The 18779-nt window shown below is 51.5% G+C and overlaps 1 protein-coding gene across 1 annotated transcript; it reads left to right on the forward strand.

Annotated features, from left to right (window-relative positions):
* The first annotated feature begins 2679 nt into the window (after positions 1-2679).
* Positions 2680-16677, forward strand: PRDM12 (PR/SET domain 12). The gene is made up of 5 exons (XM_073314649.1): positions 2680-2912; positions 4523-4713; positions 6442-6597; positions 13224-13335; positions 16225-16677. The coding sequence occupies exons 1-5, from the start codon at positions 2690-2692 to the stop codon at positions 16605-16607; spliced, it is 1065 nt and encodes a 354-aa protein (XP_073170750.1). The 5' UTR covers positions 2680-2689; the 3' UTR covers positions 16608-16677.
* The last annotated feature ends 2102 nt before the right edge of the window (positions 16678-18779 follow it).

Genomic DNA, 18779 nt, shown 5'->3' on the forward strand with positions numbered 1-18779 from the left:
CTATGAGGAGAGTTCCCTGCCCCACAGAAAGTACAATCCGGACGGCAGAAGAAGAGATGCCCACCCAGCTGCCTTTGTCTTCAAATGGGTCTTGTGCCTGAGTGAGGACTGCAGGAGCCAGACAGGCACGCACCAGGGCGCGTCAGTTTCACATCTGATGTATTCTGGCAAAGGATCACCTCGGTGGCCCCGCGGTTCTGTCTTTAAAAACGATCTGATCTCTCCGCAATCTGTCATCCACGGAGCCCGGCGAGGGTGCCTGGTGACTGCAGACTTGTTACCCTCACTTCGAGCAGGAGAAACCCAGGGGGAAATTGCTGCTCCGGTTTTACCTCGTTGTCTTTTTATTAACGACATGGTTCGGCACGTTTCCGTCCCAGCTTCTCCCTACACGTTCCCTAACGGGGGCTCTGTCAAGTCCCAAAGCCAGGGCGAGCTGTCCACCCCCCGCCAAATGACTTTTGAGATTAGTCAGGAGTAGATTAGATTAAATTAAACACCGTAGCGCAGAACGAACGGGCAGAGGAATGGAGCGATTTCCAACGGAGCTGCGCGGGCTCTCCTTGGCTCCGCGCTCTCTGATTCCCCGCCAGTGTCTCTCTTTGGTTGACAATTGTTTGCAAACTTTCCTTAGAAAGGGCCACCGGAGACTGATAAGCCCCGAGCGCTCCAAATCTCTGCCGGCCGTTTCTCGTTGCCTTTATCCCAAACTGTTGAAATCCCCGCTGAAAGAAAAGTCTCTTTTGGTTCTCCTTGGCGTTCCCCTCCAACGTGGAAATCGAAGCCTAGAAAGTTTAATATCTAAGGACTGACCCGAGGAAAGCCATAGGTGAGCGGATCCCTGCCCCCTTTTCCCAGAGTATTGGCAACAGCTGGGGGGAGATTTAGATTTAATCGCCCTGCAATCAGGATCCGTATAAACGGCCGTTTAGGTTTTACACCATTTTTGCCTTCTTGCGCTCCGAATTAAAATGTAAAACCCAGCCTCAGCGCAAAGCCGCTTCTGCGGTTCTTAATAGGATTTAAAGAATTTTCTTGTAGCTTCAAAAGGCGTTGGTGGGGCTGCCTGCAAACACATCGCGGGAGGTGGGTTGTTTTTTTTTTTACTAGTTCTAGTAATAGAAGCTTTGGGGGGGATTTAGTTGTTTCCCAAGGCGAAGAGGCTTGTTTCTCGAATGCGTCGGTGTTTTTAAACCACATAATCCGAACTAAATGTCCGAGCCTTCGGTTTAGTTCTTGCAAAACAGAAATGCAGCGTTTACCAACAAAAGATTTGCACGGGCCGTACAGCCTTTCCCCCGAACAGAGGAGAAGCGGAAGGGGGAATTTTCCCCTTATCCCCTGTTATGATCTAACCCACCACCTTAAAATCGTCTTTGCAAGGTAATGTTTAAACCATGAGCCTGGATCTAGACATTCGAGCCCATGAGATCTGAGGAACGCTGTGTTCGCCCCCCCTGTAGTTTTAAAATGCCAGTTTCGGCTTTCTTAGGGCGAAATTGTCCCCGAGGTTGCGAATCGAGGGCGAAGTCTGTTTGGACGCGCCAGGAGAAGGAGCCGGGGGTCGGTGCTGGGGACGCAGATCCGCCCAGCCGTGTGGGCGAGCTCAGGTCGTTTTAACGGCGTTGGAAGCCCGGCCGTTCTTGGGGGAACAGCCCCTCGGGTTCGGCAGAGCCAAACCGGCCCCTAGTCCAGCAGATCCGTTTCTCCCGCTTACTTCTCCGCTCTGCCCCGAGTGAGCGAAGGGACCCTGGTTGTACCTGGCCAGCAGCTGGAGGCGCCTGAGAGACGGGAGGAGCTTTGATTTTTCCAACTTACAATTAAAAACCCTCCGGTAACTTTCAGCAGCTCGGCTCTGTCCTGCTGCAGGGCCGCGGGTGCTGTCCAAGGCAAACAGCAGCCGGGCGTTTCTCTCTCTTTGTCGGCAGGGTTCAAAGCTCTCGTGTAAACGTGCGCTATGGGGTATCGGTGCAAACCCGAGCAGGAGCTGGGGAGTGAAACCCATTTTGCCTGCCCTCCCCCCTGGCTCTTCCTCGCCAGAGCGAAAATCTCCCGTCTTTCCTAAGGCGAATCCAGGTGGCTTCACTTGAAAGCCAATGCAGCCTTCGGCCCCCCAGGTTAGCTGAATGTCTCTATTTTTGCAGCGCCCACCGCTCGCACTGTGTGAAAACACCGCCCGCTGTCCCCCTGCCAGCCCGCGATAAGGGGGTTATTAATTATTATTATTATTATTTTATTATTATATTTAGTATTTAGTTTCCTTTTCCCCTTCCCTCCCCCCAGCTGGCTGGGAAGGTCTACGGATGTTTCCAGAGCAGGTGTCCATCAGAGAAGCTTTCTCTGTCTCTCTCTCCACTGATGGGCTATTGCTGGGATATGCGAGGCCGCCTCTCTCCGTGTCTGTCTCCCCCCCCACCCCCCACCCAGGGGGAAGGGGGGGGTCTCTGAAGGTTTGCCTCAGTCTGGTAGAACAAGTCTATCTTCCAGCGTCGGGGGGTCATTAATAACCAATTAGGAGGGTCACCGCCGCTCATATATAGCCGGCTGAGAGAGTTTGCCAAGAGGAATCTGTCAAGAGCGAGGAGCCCATCGCCCCGGGCTGAGCAGCGCTCTGCGCCCGACTTCCCCGCCCGCCCTCTGCGCCCAGCTGCCCGGCGATCCCGCCCTGTCCCCCCGCCGCTGGGTTTCTATGATGGGCTCCGTGCTCCCCGCGGAGGCGCTGGTTCTCAAGACGGGGCTGAAGCCGCAGGGGCTGTCCTTGGCGGAGGTGATCACGTCGGACATCCTCCACAGCTTTCTCTACGGCCGGTGGAGGAACGTGCTGGGGGAGCAGCTCTTGGAGGAGAAGAACAGCCACAGTAACCCCAAAACGGCCTTCACGGCGGAGGTGCTGGCTCAGTCCTTCTCGGGGGGTGAGTAGCCTCGGCTCCGCTCCGCTTCGCAAGGGAAGCGGCGGGGGGTGAGGATCGGGCCGGTCCCTAAAACCTGCCCCCGCCAGCCGGCTCTGGAGGGCAAGAAGGAGGCGCCGGCGCCGGGACCAGTCTGGGGAGAGCCACCCTCCAGAGCGCGCCACGGTCCGCGGGGCGCTCCGCCCGCTGGCTTCCCACCGGCCCCATTCCCGGCAGCTTTGCGGCCTCTCTCCCTTCGGCTGAAAATCATCCCACCCATGGGGCGCCAGGGAGAATCCAGCGCTCCTGGTTTCCAGAGGAAAAGGCCAGCAGCCATTGCTCTGCGGATCCGTGCGCCCCGGGGGTCCCCACCTCCGAGGGACTTTGCATGTTCAAGTCTCTTTCCCAAGCTCCCTTTTCCCGCGTTGACTTTCCCACTCCGGCCTCCCATCGCTTCCCCGCTTTGCTCAGCGTTTATCCTCAGCCCATTGAAGCCTTAAGCCCCTGGCATTTAAGGCCTTATTAGGCGTGTAATAGCAGTTGACTGAGAGAGAAGAGGGGTTTAATTCATTTAGTTAACTTGGGCTTGACCTGAGAAAGTTCCCACTTAAACCAAGACCTTAAAAAGGGAGCCGGGGCGGGGAAGGGGGGGGGGACGTTTCTTTTCTTTAAGATGTCTCAAGTTCTTATTCCTCATTCATCAGCTCGGGGACAATCTGTTTTCTCTCGCTTTGGCATCTATGGGGCGCCCCGGCTCCCTTTCCCCCCTCGAGGATTTCTGTTCCTCTCTTAATTTACCATGGAGCCTAATTCCATTTTCATTCACATTATTTCAACCAGCTAATCTCCCCATTTTGTCAGAGGAATTCCTGGGCCCCTTTAAGCAAGTCCCCGCGCCATTCAGGCGCGATGGATCGCTACAGCATTCTTAAAGGGCTAATGAATTTAGAATTAGCAATTGCTTTCTAGTTGAGTTTAATGAATGCGGATCACTTTAGCTGCGTGACAAATTGCTCGATGGGCTGAAATAGACACCATTTAACCCCCTTTCTCCGCCCTGCGCGCTCTCAACGTCGGGTTTTTCCCCCCCAGGTGCCTTCTCAATGCCTTGGAGGGGAAGCTTGTAAGATCTTGTAGGATGCGAGTGGGGCATTTCTCGGCGCGGGTTTGCTGGGGGGCCCGGGCAAGGCTGCGAAGTTCGGTTAGAATTTGCCAAGCCGTACTTTGTAGGTGCCCAGGGGCAGGAGAGGCTGGGGGCGGGGGGATTCCTCTGCCCCACAACCCGCCCCGCCCAGGGCAGCATGACTTCCAGTCTCCCAGCGCCGCCCAGAAATTGACCGGGGAGGGGAGACCAGCTCGCATCCCAGCTTCGGAGTCCCTCGCTGAAGTCTGGTGCCTTGTCTCCCCGGGAAGGGAACTCCCCTGCCCGCAGAACGCGGCGCTAGGATTCGGTCCCTGGCAGGGAACCCTGGTGTCCGGGCGCCGCTTGCCTGGGGTGGGGGGAGGGTTGGGTTAGAGACTGGGGGAGAGGGACAAAAGGTAGAATCGGGGTTAGTTAGACGGGGGGTGGGCAAAGGCGAGCCCTGATTTCCCCCACCCCCTCCAACCCCCTCTTCTCTCTTCCCTCCCCGCAGAGGTGCAGAAGTTATCCAGCCTGGTCCTGCCCTCAGAAGTGATCATCGCCCAGAGCTCCATCCCGGGGGAAGGGCTGGGCATCTTCTCCAAGACCTGGATCAAAGCTGGCACCGAGATGGGGCCTTTCACCGGCAGAGTCATCTCGCCGGAGCACGTGGATCTGTGCAAGAACAACAATCTCATGTGGGAGGTAAAGAGGGGAGGGGGGCGCCCGAGTTCAGGGATGGGCTACCTAACTCTTCCTGCGCACTGAGCATAGCCCCTCCACTGAGCGGGAGAGCCCCGGTTACCCAGCTAGCCCCGTCCTGCCCACGCAACTTGTGCCTGTGCGCCCAACTTGCAGGAACACGCAGACCTCGCTTCACAGAGCAATTAACGACCGGCTTTGCGGTCCAGGACACGGGGCAGGGAATGAGGACTCCTCGGTCCCGTCGCTTGCTCGTTGCGACCTGTGGCAAGTCATCCCCCCCCGTGCCTCAGTTTCCCCACGGTATAATGGGGGACCACGATGATATGGTGGGGGGGCTAATTAAAGGGCTTTGGGATGGTCCCGTTAAAGGAGCTAGACATGCCGGTGAACGTACCTGATTTATCCCAAAGGGGTGTGTGTGTGTTAATTTCGCAGGATTTCCATAGGAGAAAGGAATCTTTTATAGAATAAATAAATTCCGCCCCCCTGGAGTTAGTCCCCGGCCCAGAGTGGAGAAAGGTTTCCTTTGCCTTATGCAACTTCTCGCTCACAAAGCCAGGTAGAGAGACCAGAACCTGCCTCACACGGTGCCATTAGACCTGGAGTAAAACGCACCGGATTCCCGATTGCGTTTCAGCCGCAGCGGAATGATTGCCTCGCCCGGGAAAGCGGGTTGGTATGCGTGCTCTGGGCCAGCCGGAGGGAACGGGGGACTGGCCGGAATGGACGCGAGGTTTCCAGCCTTTCGGGGCGGACCTTGCGTGACCCTGGGGTTTAGATCAAGCCTAATTTAACAAAACGCAGGGGCAAAGCGCTACAGAAACAGCTGAACTGACCCCTGTGAGAACAGCAAGGACCTCGGTGCTAAGGCTGGGCTGGCCTGGGCCACATTTCTGTAGGTACAAGTCAGCTGATGGAAAACAGCAGGGGGTTGGGCTGTAGCTAGGAGAATTACGGTAAGGGCAAGGCCTTTTCATTCAATAGCCCCTCATCTGGAAGGGCCGGGGCCTGATCCGACTCAGTGAAGCCGATGGAGTTTTTCCATCCGCTTCCTTGGGAGCTGGGTTAGGCTCCAAAATCTCCTCCTGGCCCAGCACCAAACCTCCTCTGCTGGCCTCTTTTTGTGCCATGCAGAGAAAAGGGAAGGCCAAGGCCGCACCAGACAGCAGTACTTGCTGCGGGGAGTGAGGATCTTGTCCCTGTTCCCAGATAACCAGTGTGGCTCACTAGGGAGTTTGCCCATCTCCAGTGTAACCAGGGATGGAGCCCTTTCAATCTGTGTGTTTTAATTGCCAGGTAAACTGCTGGCTTTGAGGTGCTGCTCATGCAGGTTTGCTGCCTTTGTTGCAGCCTGTACATGCCCAAGGCTTCCCCTTTCTATGGCCCTCCCACGTCATCTCCACTGGGAAAGATGAGCTACACACACCGAACATCCCATCCTATGTGTTGCCCCCTCCCTTTAACTGATTAAACCCTTCTGACCCCTGCCTCCCATCATGACAAATAACACCCACCCCAGCCGCTACAAACTTGCCACATAGCCCCAGGGATGAGCATCCCTGACCTACTGAGGCTCTGTGTGTGCATAGGGGGTGTTTAAAGGCCACTGACTTCTCACAGCACCCACAAGACCCTGAGCCATCCCTGGGTGTGTCAGGTGGAAAGGACTTGGGCTGCACATTCAGCCACGAGGCTACTAATATATCACTCCCTTGCTCCTCACCCTAGGTCTTCAATGAAGATGGCACTGTCCGCTACTTCATCGATGCCAGCCAAGAAGACCACCGTAGCTGGATGACCTACATCAAGTGTGCCAGGAACGAGCAGGAGCAGAACTTGGAAGTGATCCAGATAGGAAACAGCATATTCTACAAGGCCATTGAGGTAAGTGAGGCTGGAAAAAAGTGTGTGTGTTTTGGGGAGAAGCGGAGCAGGGAACTGGCATTCCCCGTATTGCGCATCCTCCCTTGTTCGTCAGTACTTTGCCTTCAGGGGCCTAATTCAGGCAGCAGTGAAAAGGCTAGTGGCTTGCGGAGGGAGAAATGTGGGCACCGAGAACCTCTCGAGAACAGCAGGGGTCGATGGGGCGGTGTTGGAGAGCGACACGCGCACACATGAGAACGGAGCTTGGCGGGCGGCTCGGTGCAATCGCCATTGCCTGGGTTTGTAGGGGGGGCCTGGAAAAATGGGAGTTTGTCTTTTTCCTCCCATTTCAGTTCAGTCTTGATCCACAGGGTGTGTGTGTGTGCAGGAAACGGGAAAGAGAAAAGAAATAAGACTTGGGCTTTCTTCCTGCTGTGGATCTGTGTGGAGGACTGAGATGTTAACCTTAGGGGTCTGCTCCTTCTCCCATTGAAGTCAGTGTGACTTTTGCCACTACCTCTAATGGGAGCAGGATTCTGTCACTGCCTCTAATGGACCCCGCTTCTAGGTCTACGCCTGGGACAAATCAGAATCAGGTAGGTTTAACATAAAACATACAGGTTACGTTATGGTTAAAATTAAAGTATTGGGGATTCAAGTTAACTACACAGATCCCTGATCCTGCAAGTCTTGATTCAGCCAAAAGATTCATTGAATTCCATGGACCGGGTGCTGCTCCTGGTAACAACGACATAAATCAGGAGTGACGCCAGTGAGCTTTGTGTAAAACCAGTGTGAGAGAGAGGAGAATCAGGCCATGGCATGTTGGCTGGATAAAGATGTGCAGGATCAGGCTTCCAGAGCTGCAAACTACGGAACTGGCCAAGCCCATGTTTCTGGTTAGTGGAGTTCAGTCGCAAGCTCTTTGAGGCAGGGATCATGTTTTCATCAGTGCCAGTACAAGGGGCCCCGATCCGGCTTCTCAGAACTACCACAATATACAGGTTTAATAATAGCACAGCTGCCAGGCTGTGGCTCTGAGACCGCAGATCTCGCCGGCTGGGGTGCTGGCTCCCAGCTGCATGGACAGGCGAGGGCTATTTGTCTTTCATCACAAATTGGCCCCCCAGGAGAGCTCAGGACTGCAATGGGACCGCTCCTCACAAGCGGCACACAACCGGACTGCCCAAGCAATAGAGCCAGCCAGTTCTAATGGGAGGTAATCATCTCCAAGAGGCACCCACAGGCCTCTGAGCACCTAACAATATCAGAGCTGAAGGCAACATGTTCCACACACCCGATATTAAAAAAATCCCTGTAAGCCAATGCCGCAAACTCCCTGCAGAGAGAGACAAATAAACAGGGCCCAGGAGGTGCTGAGACTCCCATGGAAAGTCTCTGGAAGCGGGGCATATAGGGAGCATGCCACACAGAGGGGAAGGCCCCACCTCAAACCCTGTTGGGATGATACCTTGGGGCAGCCAGTGGGCCCTGCCTGCCGAGCAGGAAGCAGCTGGAGTTCAAGGTGGCGGCCGCATTTCGGATGAAAGAGATGTTGGATTCAGAGCCCAACGTGGGTCTCAGCAGTATTACTATTCAGCTGCCTGGGTGGGGGCAGGGGTGGGAATGTCCCTCATTGAATCCAACCTCCCATCACGGCGGGATTGGCTCTGGCACGACTCCAGCAGTGAGTCGAGGATAACAAATGCCCCAGGAATAAGATTGGATTCACTTGGCTCTGGAGACTCTCTTAGCCAGGAGAGGAATATGAGCACATGCTCGCCGTGTTGCTCTTTGCCACATGTGTCCAACAGAGCCAGCTCCAGGGATCCAGGATAGAACAATTGCGCCCTGAACACACTAGCGGAAGGGAACGTGCAAGGGGCTGCCTGCGTGGTGCTGAGCAGTTTGGTCCCCAACCAGCTTAAGTGCGTGTGCTTACCATGTGCATAGTCCCATTGAAGTTTTTAGGGCCCTGCATGGGCTTAAAGGTGAGCCACATGCTTTGTTGGATGGTGACCCAGGTCCACAGCACCTTGCAGATCACCCCCAAAGTGAGATTTGAAAGAAAAACCATTGGGTCCCAATTCTGTGCCCCGTAGGCAGGTCAAACTCCCACTGACTTCAGATAGGAGTTCTGCCAGCATAGGGACAGATCATTCAGGCCCACAGTTTATCCTGGAGCTAAATGAAACAGTCAAGTCAAATAGGTTGGTGCAGAACGAGCGAAAACTGTTCCTTTTCTGTGGCAGGCAACTTGGGCATTTGTAACCAGCTTTCTGCAGCGTAAGGCACTGCCCGAAGCTAGAAACCATCCCCAGCTCACCTGTGTAAATCCAGGACACAGGAGAGCTAAGTGTTGTTATTATGTAACGTTCCTCACAGGTGGGGTTTCTTTGCCTAACGGAAAAATAATAGCTCAGATTTTTATCTATAGCTGATCCTAAACTCCTTATTCCTGTGGATGAGCTGCAGGAAAGGTTGCTCCTTGTAAAGGGAGTGTAACTGCTTTTTATCTTTGTTTTTTATACCATAGGATGAAATACAATCATAGTATTATACTGACATAATTCTCAGAAATATAGATCGATGACATGTATGTGATGGCTAGCATACGTGTGTGTATGAATGATGATAGATACATATATAGGTGTGTATATAATACCTAATACAGACAGACAGTAATACGCAGTTCACGCTGCTCATATGTCTGAATCCATGACTCTACAAACACCAGAACACTATTTTTCAGTTCTTCTAGATCACAGAAAACCCAAAATTATAATAACGTAAGAGTTTGTGACTCCAATTGACAAAGGAAATAAATGTCACAGTTAAGCACCGTGTGGTACATGCTGGTATCCAGAGGTCTACTGGTGTGCATGGGTCTGCTTCTGCTCCCAGTGAATTAAATAAAGCAGGATCACTCCACAGTGTCAGATGGAGATGGGGTTAATTATGAATTTTGTTCTGAAAGAGAGAGGGAGGGAAATCAAAGTGTCCTGAAAGTGTCTGAGATTAGATTTTAATAGCTCAGTCTAGGTCCCGATTCTGCATTCCTTCCTCGCCCCAGAGTCCCATACCCAGCCACACAATGCACACGCACAGTGCCACAGGTACTCATGCTCTGAAGTTGGCTCCTATTCCTCTGTTTATTCTGTTTGAAATCATTAGGAGTGGAGGTTGGGCACAAAGAATGCTGGATCAGCCTGCATTGGGGTGAATATTTATTGAGGTGTCTATTTGTGGGAGGGGGGATTAGAAGTGGATTTTCACCCAGTGGACCTCATCCACTCTGATCCGCTTGGGTACATCCTTAGAATCCCTTTGATGAGCCCGCTAGAGGGGGGTGGCTCCACCATATCTTTTACAGCAAGTGTATCCATTCTGCCCTCAGAGCAAAGCTCATTTAAGAAATGTAGGTTATTTATTGCAAACATCTCTGTCCATGCGTAGGCGCTGAATGACCCTTGATATCTTGGCTGCTTCCCCGCTTTGAAATACCAAATGAAGGGGCCACTCGCTCACCAAACGTAATATACGCACCCTTTAAATCAAAGCTACTGTTGAGTTACGGGAGCACAAATAAAGTGTCTCAGAACAGTGAGTGATTCCAGCCACTATTCACCACCTTGAAACTTCACAAAAGCTAAACGTGGATTTAAAATAAATATGAATCCCAGGACTGAGGCTCTGGGTGGTTAATTTCAGAACAGAGTGACCCTCTGGAGACGGTAGTAAGAGCCCAATCCCGCAGATTTGACTCTCCTGAATAGACCCCAGGGCTAATCTCGTAAAGAGAGCAGGATTGGGCCCTTAATTCCCAAAGACCGAGTTTCTGATCTGTAAATGTGGATCTAATCTTTGCAATAACATCATGGAAAGCAATGCTTTCATACATGATTACATGTCATTAAAAAAGACATCAGTTTCTTGGGAATCCAGCAGAGGTAGGATGCAATGCTAGAAAAAGAACTGATATACTGAAAAATCCAGTTTATTACACACACACACACACACCATCTTTCTCATCTGCATTCACACACACACTCTCTCTTCTCTCACCTCCCCCCCATCTTGCACTCTCTCCGCAGGTGGACACACACTTTGACACACTTTCTTTTGGTCTCTTTTTCCCAGCACACAGACTTGTAAAGTGTCTATGTTTTCACGCAATCCGTCTGTTTTCATTGCGGTAGTGTCTGAACATCGCCCACACAGTTAAACCAACTCCACTAATGACCCAAGGCGTCTTAGTCCTTCCTCCTCCCCCCCAGGCAGGTAGATTGGGGACATTTTTGTAATTAATTGCTTTTATTTGCTTGTTGAATTTTTGTTTCCCTCTTTTCTTTCTTCCCACTTCCTCTTCCTTCTTCATCTTCTTCCTCAGCTGTGTCTAGCTGCAGCTGTGGGGGTGTGAAGTTGAGGCAGTGAGTTTCAACCTTCAATCGGAAGGCCGTGAGATTTGTGGGGGTGATTCAGATTGCCTTGGTGCCTGTGTGCACACATCTTTCTGTGCACACGCACACTTCTGCCCTCATCCACACGCATGCACACTGGTGCATACGTGCAATCCAGCGCGTGAACGCTGGATGTGCGTTCATCCCTTCTCTTCTATTTCTTCTATTCTATTAAAAGGGACTAGTTTTCAATGAGATGGTTAAATGATAGCATGCATGCCAGAAAGTGAGACCTACAATTTATTTCCAAGTTCATACTATTCAACCCTTAGATAGGCCACTATTCATCATTAACCAAGTGCCTAACTTAAGGTCAATTCCCATTGTTTGTAGCGTGATTCCTCATATGCTTAAAGTTAGGCACATATTTAAGTGCTTTGTTGAATCCGGCCCCTGTGTATTCGGTGACTCGATGGCTGCAAAGTTGTGCTCCAGAATCTGGGCTTTTATTATTACAATTATTTAAATTAAATCTCTAAAACATGATTTGCATAAAAACCATAAAAACACGAAGTAGGTGTGATCTAGTGTAACAGTGTCTGACAGCCTAAAATTGTAGCTCAGACCAGTGAGAATTGCCTTGTTCTGAAACCTAATGACACCACTCTAAATGCCAGCCCGGTTAACTATTTCTTGATGGGTCATTTCAGCAGAATATGGTTTGCTCGCCCTACGTTTTCAAACTACTTCCCAGGTGCCAAAAGCCCCAGCAATCCCCTGATCTCTACAATGTAGGTATGCACTGTCCTCCCACAAACCTGAGACACTGAAAAAGTGAAGGGCAAAGGAAAATAAATGGATTTCAACACCACAATAAATAATGCAGAAGAGATGCTTTCAAACCTCGCTTCTTAAATGTCCTTATGGCTGCTGCAGAATACTCCGCCTGCTGCACTGAAATGCGGCGGGAATCAAAGACCTTGCTGTAGGGTTATTTATGATTATTACTGGCATGGCATGGCCCAGGACCCCACCGTATTAGGTGCTGTACAAACACAGCACAAAAAGCCTATCCCTGCCCCAAAGAACTGAGAATCTAAGTAGAATTTAGACCAGTGATTCTCAACCCATTTACCATTGTGTGCCATGTCTTTGTTATGTGGGCTGCATCCAATCCTGACTGTATGGCCCTGAGGATGTCACAAGGGCTGCAGCTCTGTGCTGATTGGGCCACAGGTTGAGAACCACTGATTTAGACCCATCTTCCCACCAAACCACTGCCCCTTACTGGGAAGTGTGCAAGCCTTTCCTTTAACTAACTGTCAGGGTCTTCTCTGATTGTACCCTGGGCAACCTGAGCCCTTAGCTATTGTATCTGCACTTCCTGGCTGAGCTTAAAAAGCACCAGCAGGTCCCTTCCCCCCACACACACCAATTGACTCCTTTGGTGGTAGTAGGAGGCTTGCTGGGGGCAGAGAAGAGTCGTGCTCTGCCACATCTCAGCTGGGGTAAGATGGAGCAGCCCCTAGGTTCAGCACAGCACATACCTGGCTCTCAGATAGATCTCCCCCTTCCTACCGCACAGGAGTAGATCTCAGCACAGGACAGAATTTGGGCCGAAATGTTTAGGGGCAGTACTGGATCAGATTAACACTGCCTCTCTCTGCCTCAGTTTTCCTTCCCACCCTTTGTCTTTCTTGTCTATATAGATTGTAAACTGTTTGGGGCAGAGACTGTCTCTTATTCTGTGTAAGTACAGCACCTAGCGCAATGGGGCTCTGAGCTCAGTTGAGGCCTCTAAGATAAAGCCACTGTTGGCCTGTCGCTGAAGCCAGAGGGAGCTGTCAGGTCTATTTGTCATGATCAATCTCTGACTATTTTCCAGTCTCGGCAGCACTTTCTCAGACAGTCCGGTCTCTGGGCTGTGTGTCTGCCTTTTCTAGGGCTTTTAGTGTGCTCAGCATGGTTTGGGCTATTGGAACTAGGGAAATGGCAAGTGTCTGGATGCCATGTGCAGTTCTAATCATGTGCCATAATTCCTGTCTTTTACCCCTCAGTTCCAGGGTCCCGCTTGGAATCACTCCAGATTCCAGCTGCCAGATTATCTCTGCTGTAAACCCCAAGTTACACCAGAGATGAATTTTGCCTTAGGAGTCTAAGGAAGCCTCTGGCTCCAGCTATCATGGAGGCAACAAGCAGAAAAATCTATTCACATCGCCACCCTGTTTGTTTTTTCTTTCCCTGTAGATGATTCCACCAGACCAAGAGCTGCTGGTCTGGTACGGGAACTCCCACAACACCTTCCTGGGGATCCCAGGCGTGCCGGGCTTGGAGGAGGAGCAGAAGAAAAACAAGCACGGTACGTAGCGCTAGATAGGACAGTAACTGTTGCAAATGCACATCAGCTTTCATCCCCCAGCCCGCATTCTGCGCACACAAGCCCTGCTGGCTGTGCCCTGGCTATCCCTAGACAACGAAGGGTGGGAGGGGTCTCACTAGCACCTGGATCCTCTCAGGCAAACAGGCTCCTTCAGGGCTCATCCAGCAGGGACTGATGGTGGACCGTGACCCAGTGCTGACAGACCCTGATGAAAAGGGGCGCAGAGTGGGATGGAATAAAGCCTTGAGGGTCTTCTCTACCAGGTGTGCTTCTGGAGGGAGCCCAGCACTTGGCTCTGAACTGTTCCAACCACTGCTCCCTTGCAGCTCGAGATACCTGCCGCAGGGCCTGACCTGTCTGGCCTTGTAAAATCCTGGGCCCCGTTTCTCCAGAGCTGTTTGCACAGCCTGGACCAGCTCCTCAGCTGGCGTGAATCGGCTTCGCTCCACTGGGAGACTTGCACTGATTTACTCCAGCGCTCAACAGATAACGACCAGTAATAACTTGATGTTGCCTGAGCCCTTTGTAATACCAGTAAGCGGGAGGGTCTGAGCACATTAGGTCTCCCTTATGCTGCTGTTCTCTCCAGGCTTTCCTTTTAGCTGCCCCAATAGAAAACTGCCTGGGGCTTTGGTGGAACCAACACCACTGGGATCCCAAAAGCTGTCCCAGTGGAGAGGGTAGGCTCTGTACTTTTCTTCTTGGGATCCCTCTGAGCCCCACTATGGAACAAAGGCTGCTTAGCTTATAAGGATTAAGGCCAAGGGGCTCCCCCGAAATTCTGCCGGAGACATCAGTGAGTCTTAGCATTGCCTCCCCATGCTGACTTGTCCAGGGCTATCACAGCTTTGTCTGCAGGATCCCTAAGGCCAATCAGCCTGAATAGCCTGTGGCCCAAATCCAGCAGTGAGAGAGCCTTTCATTCATCACTCCCACTTGGAGGAGGCTTCCTGGATGGTGAGTGGGGCAGAGAAAGTGCTGACTCAGTGATCTGCACTAGCAGAGGCTAAGTGCTGAGTCACTGATTTCCCTGAGCTGTATGGTGGCCCCTTCCTTAACCCCCTACAACCCCATCTTCTCCCAAGATCCCATAACAGGGGACTCTTAACTCCTCTGGGATTCCTTCTCTGCTTGTTCTGCCATTTCCCACTGGGACAGACGGAGAAGGGGACCGGAGCGAATGAGCCAGAAACAGGGCATTTTAGATCTCCAGGTCCAATAGGGGACAGAATGCAAAGGGGGACCAGTTTGTAGAACATAATACTGTAGTAAGGAAAGGAGAGATAGTGAGCCCCATGCAGCCTGCTCTGTGCGGCTGCCTCAGTGTGACCTTAAAAAGGGTGCTCCTGCCTGCACTGCATTATAGATCCCAGGGCCTGAGCAGATGTGGGGTTTGCCCCACTGTCCTTGACTCACTCACACTCCCCCGCCCTGCCTCTTTGCCTCTGCCGAGGTGACTGCTTCTCTGTATGTGCATGGGCTCAGGGCTGCAGAAGAGCTCAGCACCTGATCACCAACTGCTCGGCCCCCACAACCGGGGCCCGATTGCCAGTAGCGCTCAGCCGCCATTGTGACTCAGCCAGATTTTCGAAAGAGCTCGGTGCCCAGCATGCACCCAGCATGAGCGCTTCTGGAAATCTGGCCCCGGCTGTGGGTGCAGGGCTCTTTAGACAGCCCTGGCCATAGTTTCTAAGGTCTCGTGGAGATCCTTTAGGAAGAGACGGAGGTGACTGATCCTGCCCCCCTGACCCCGAATCCTTGGGAGGAGGAGTGGGTCATGCGCAGCCATGGACCCACTGTGAGTGAGAGCACAACTCGCATGGGCAGGGGAGGCTTCCTCCCCCAGCACAGAAAAACAAGAGCAAGGATTCATCGTGTCTCCGGAGCTGCTGTGCTGTGAATTCCATGGCCAGCTGCTCATCGTTTCAAAGCCCTGCACTCCCCTGACAAGATGGTAGCATCGCTCTTTGTTGTTGTGGTGCTGAGGTCTGTACAGGTTTGAAAGCGCTGGCTAGCGCCAGGCATGATGCAGACAGAGGCTGTGCAGACTTGTCCCCTGCTCCCAAGCCTGGCCTGCAGCACCCTTGCTCTGCTAGCACCAAGTCCCTGCCCAGCTCTGCCAATGCTGATCCAGACACCTGCTGTTCTAGCCTCAGGCTCCTCCAGAGCCCAATCGCGAAGTGGGCAGTGGTTTTGTGACATGGACAAACACCCCATAAGGGCTAGATGCAACCCACCCATCTTATTTTCTTTTGACTCCCAGCCAGGATTTAAACCTGAGTCTTAAGGGGGGAGCTATTGCCTTCAAATATTGACTAACCCAGTCCTTGAGAGACATCTTAGCAGCACACAGGCCCAGATCTCAAGGACAGAAAACAGCAACCCCCGCCCCCCCCCCATGAAGAAAGGCTAGTGATTAAGGCATAGGGCACCTGGCTCTTATCTCCAACTCACTCTCGCCTTGAGTGAGTCACTGAGAAGCTCTGTGTCCAGTTTCCTGGTCTATAAAACTGAAATAGAGAGACCTACCTCCCAGGGGGCTGGGAGGGTTAATTGGTCAAAGTGCTTGGAGATCCTTAGATGGCAGATGCAGCTGAGTTTTGCGCAGTGCTTACAGAAATGATGGTTATTTATTATCGATTCATTATGTGCTGCAGGGGCATTGCTACTGCGCTTGTCCCGACTGGTCACCATGCACCAATGTGCCTCTGTCTTTATTGAAGGTGCTGTAACCTTGAGAATCCCTCGTGCCATGAAGTCACCTTACAGGCACAAGGAAGGGCATGAATTGCTCAGGCCCTGAGATCCTGTTTCGGCTGCAGAGCAGAGGGCAGCGGCTGACTCCTTGTGTTGTTCTTTATTACACAGAGGACTTCCACACGGTGGAGACCGGCGCGAGCACGGCCGGCCGCATGCGGTGCGTGATCTGCCACCGCGGCTTCAACTCCCGCAGCAACCTGCGCTCCCACATGCGCATCCACACCCTGGACAAGCCCTTTGTCTGCCGCTTCTGCAACCGCCGCTTCAGCCAGTCCTCCACACTCCGCAACCACGTGCGCCTGCACACCGGAGAGCGCCCCTACAAGTGCCAGGTCTGCCAAAGTGCCTACTCCCAGCTCGCTGGACTCCGGGCCCACCAGAAGAGCGCAAGGCACCGACCTCCCAATGCCTCCCTGCAGTCTCACTCCCCAGCCTTGCCCGGGCCCCACCCTGCCTCCCTGGCACATCACATACCTACAATGGTGCTGTGAGCCACTGTCGGGCTCCGGGGAGCCATTTCCAGCTGTCGGAGACTGGCATTGATAATGCGGATGAATTTGTGGGCATCAACCCTTCAGGGAGGGGTGGGGGGCAGAGAGGATGGGGCAGGGCCGATTTCTTAATTAAACAGTTTGCTGACGAAGAGGTGTTTGGCATCAGGCAGCAAGTGGCATAAAGGCATTTGGGAGGGTAAACACATTGAGAATGAAAAACAACATGAACCCTAATGTGCAGACACCAGTATATGTGGGGGGAGGGGAGAGCCAAAATGCTGATTTCTGAAACATTTTCCAAGGGTTTTTGTGTTTAATCCAGTTGGAGGAAGAGAAGAAAAATTGCTTTTCCTTCTATTGAAGTTCGTGCAGCTGGAAGGCCAGATTCACCATTGGTGGGAGTGGGCACCATTCTGTTTAAGTCAATGCAGCTGTGCCTGTTTACACCAGTGGCAATTTTGGCCCCAAAGCGGTTTGCACTGGGGATATTTACAAAACCCTATTCTGATGTTAGTACTGGTGGGAGCAAAGTACAGAAAAAATCATGGGGCCAGGTTCCATTTTTTCCACCATATTCTTTAGGCTTGGAGTCCATGCTAGACCCCCAGCTGGTCCCCATGCCACTTCAGCTGGTCCACCACATACCACGTCCGGCTGGTCTGCCATGCCAGAGCTAGCACCAGTGGGAAGGATCTTTTGTAAGTTTCCACGGACTCAAGTGTATTAGTTCAAAAACCACACCCCTACTTTTTTCATGCCTAAGCTGTGTACCTGTTAAGACCCCTGAAACTGCACACACATCTGAGCTTCTGCCCATGCAGACGGGACGTGCAAAGTGGCAATTGAGCAACAGGACGTTGATAAAAATTTGCCCCATCGTGTGCTCAAGAAATGGAGAGTCAAGCAAGTCGTCTGGTGTCACCAAAAGCATTTTTCCAGGAAGTGTGTGAGCTGGAGTGGCTAGAAGTGCCCCCCACACTCTCAGCTCACCTTGCCAAGGCCACCTCCCACACTGCATGGGTGTTCCTCCTCCAGCTCTAAACTAGGGCTGCTTGTCCTTCAGCAGATCCATCTCTCTAGGGCCTATTTAAACTCTTACCTCTACTGCCCTCTGGAGAGCAGAGAGAAATAATTCCTTTGGCCAAACCACACCCAGAATGCAGTCCGGAGCGCCCCCTTGAGTCCTGCCACAGTTATGAACCCAATAAGAAGGGTTTTGTGAAATAGAATATAAAAAACCTATTATAATATTATTAATTATAAGTATAAGATGTATAGAGTTTTCGCAAACTGTGTTTTACTTCCAGAAAACAATTGTCACTTTACCTTTGTAAATATTTATGTAAAACATTATTTACAAAACTTTGATATTATATATTATTTGATGGTATATGTACACAGCTGTAAATACATTTGTACCTCTCTCTCTTGTATTCTAAATAAAAATTACTTGGAACATTTATCATTTAGAAGGTGAGTTGTTTGGGAGTTTTCTTTCTCTTTGTGTTCAAGGAAAGCATAATGTTGGTCTTGGAAAGGGGATAGTGGAGCTTCTCCTAGAGGGTATCATTGAAATTTGGTTCTTTTCACTTCCTTAGTGTCTTCAGGATCCTAGCTTGTGTTTGAATGAAATGAACAAAAGATCCCATCACTGTATTATCAAGCATTGGAACAGTTTCCCATGGGAAGTGGTACATTGTCCATCACTTGGAGTCTTTAAATCAAGATTAGATGCCTTTCTATGCTCCAGTTCAACCAAAGTTATGGGCTTGAAGCAGGAATCACCAGGTGAAATTTTGAGGCCTGGCTCCTGTTATGCAGGAGGTCAGACTAGATTATCATAATGGTCCCTCCTGGCCTTAACATCTAGTATCTATTTCACACATTTTGGACAGAGCATAATTTACTGCTCAATCCTCATGGATTATTTTCAAGAACCATCCTTGCATCTTGAAAGATGATGGTTTTAAAATGTGGAGAAAAGCAATTTACGCACAGGCCACACACAGAGCCAGAGACACATGGTGTTCATATGTATGTAAGCACAGGATGTTGAACCCCAATTTTTCATTCATTACAAATAACTCCTGCAGTACTTAACAAAGAGGTACAGAGGACTATCCCCACCTCCTTCTGGAATCACCTGGCCTTTAAAGACAAACACACATC

This window comes from Lepidochelys kempii, chromosome 16 (assembly GCF_965140265.1).
Source record: "Lepidochelys kempii isolate rLepKem1 chromosome 16, rLepKem1.hap2, whole genome shotgun sequence".
NCBI lineage: Eukaryota > Metazoa > Chordata > Testudines > Cheloniidae > Lepidochelys > Lepidochelys kempii.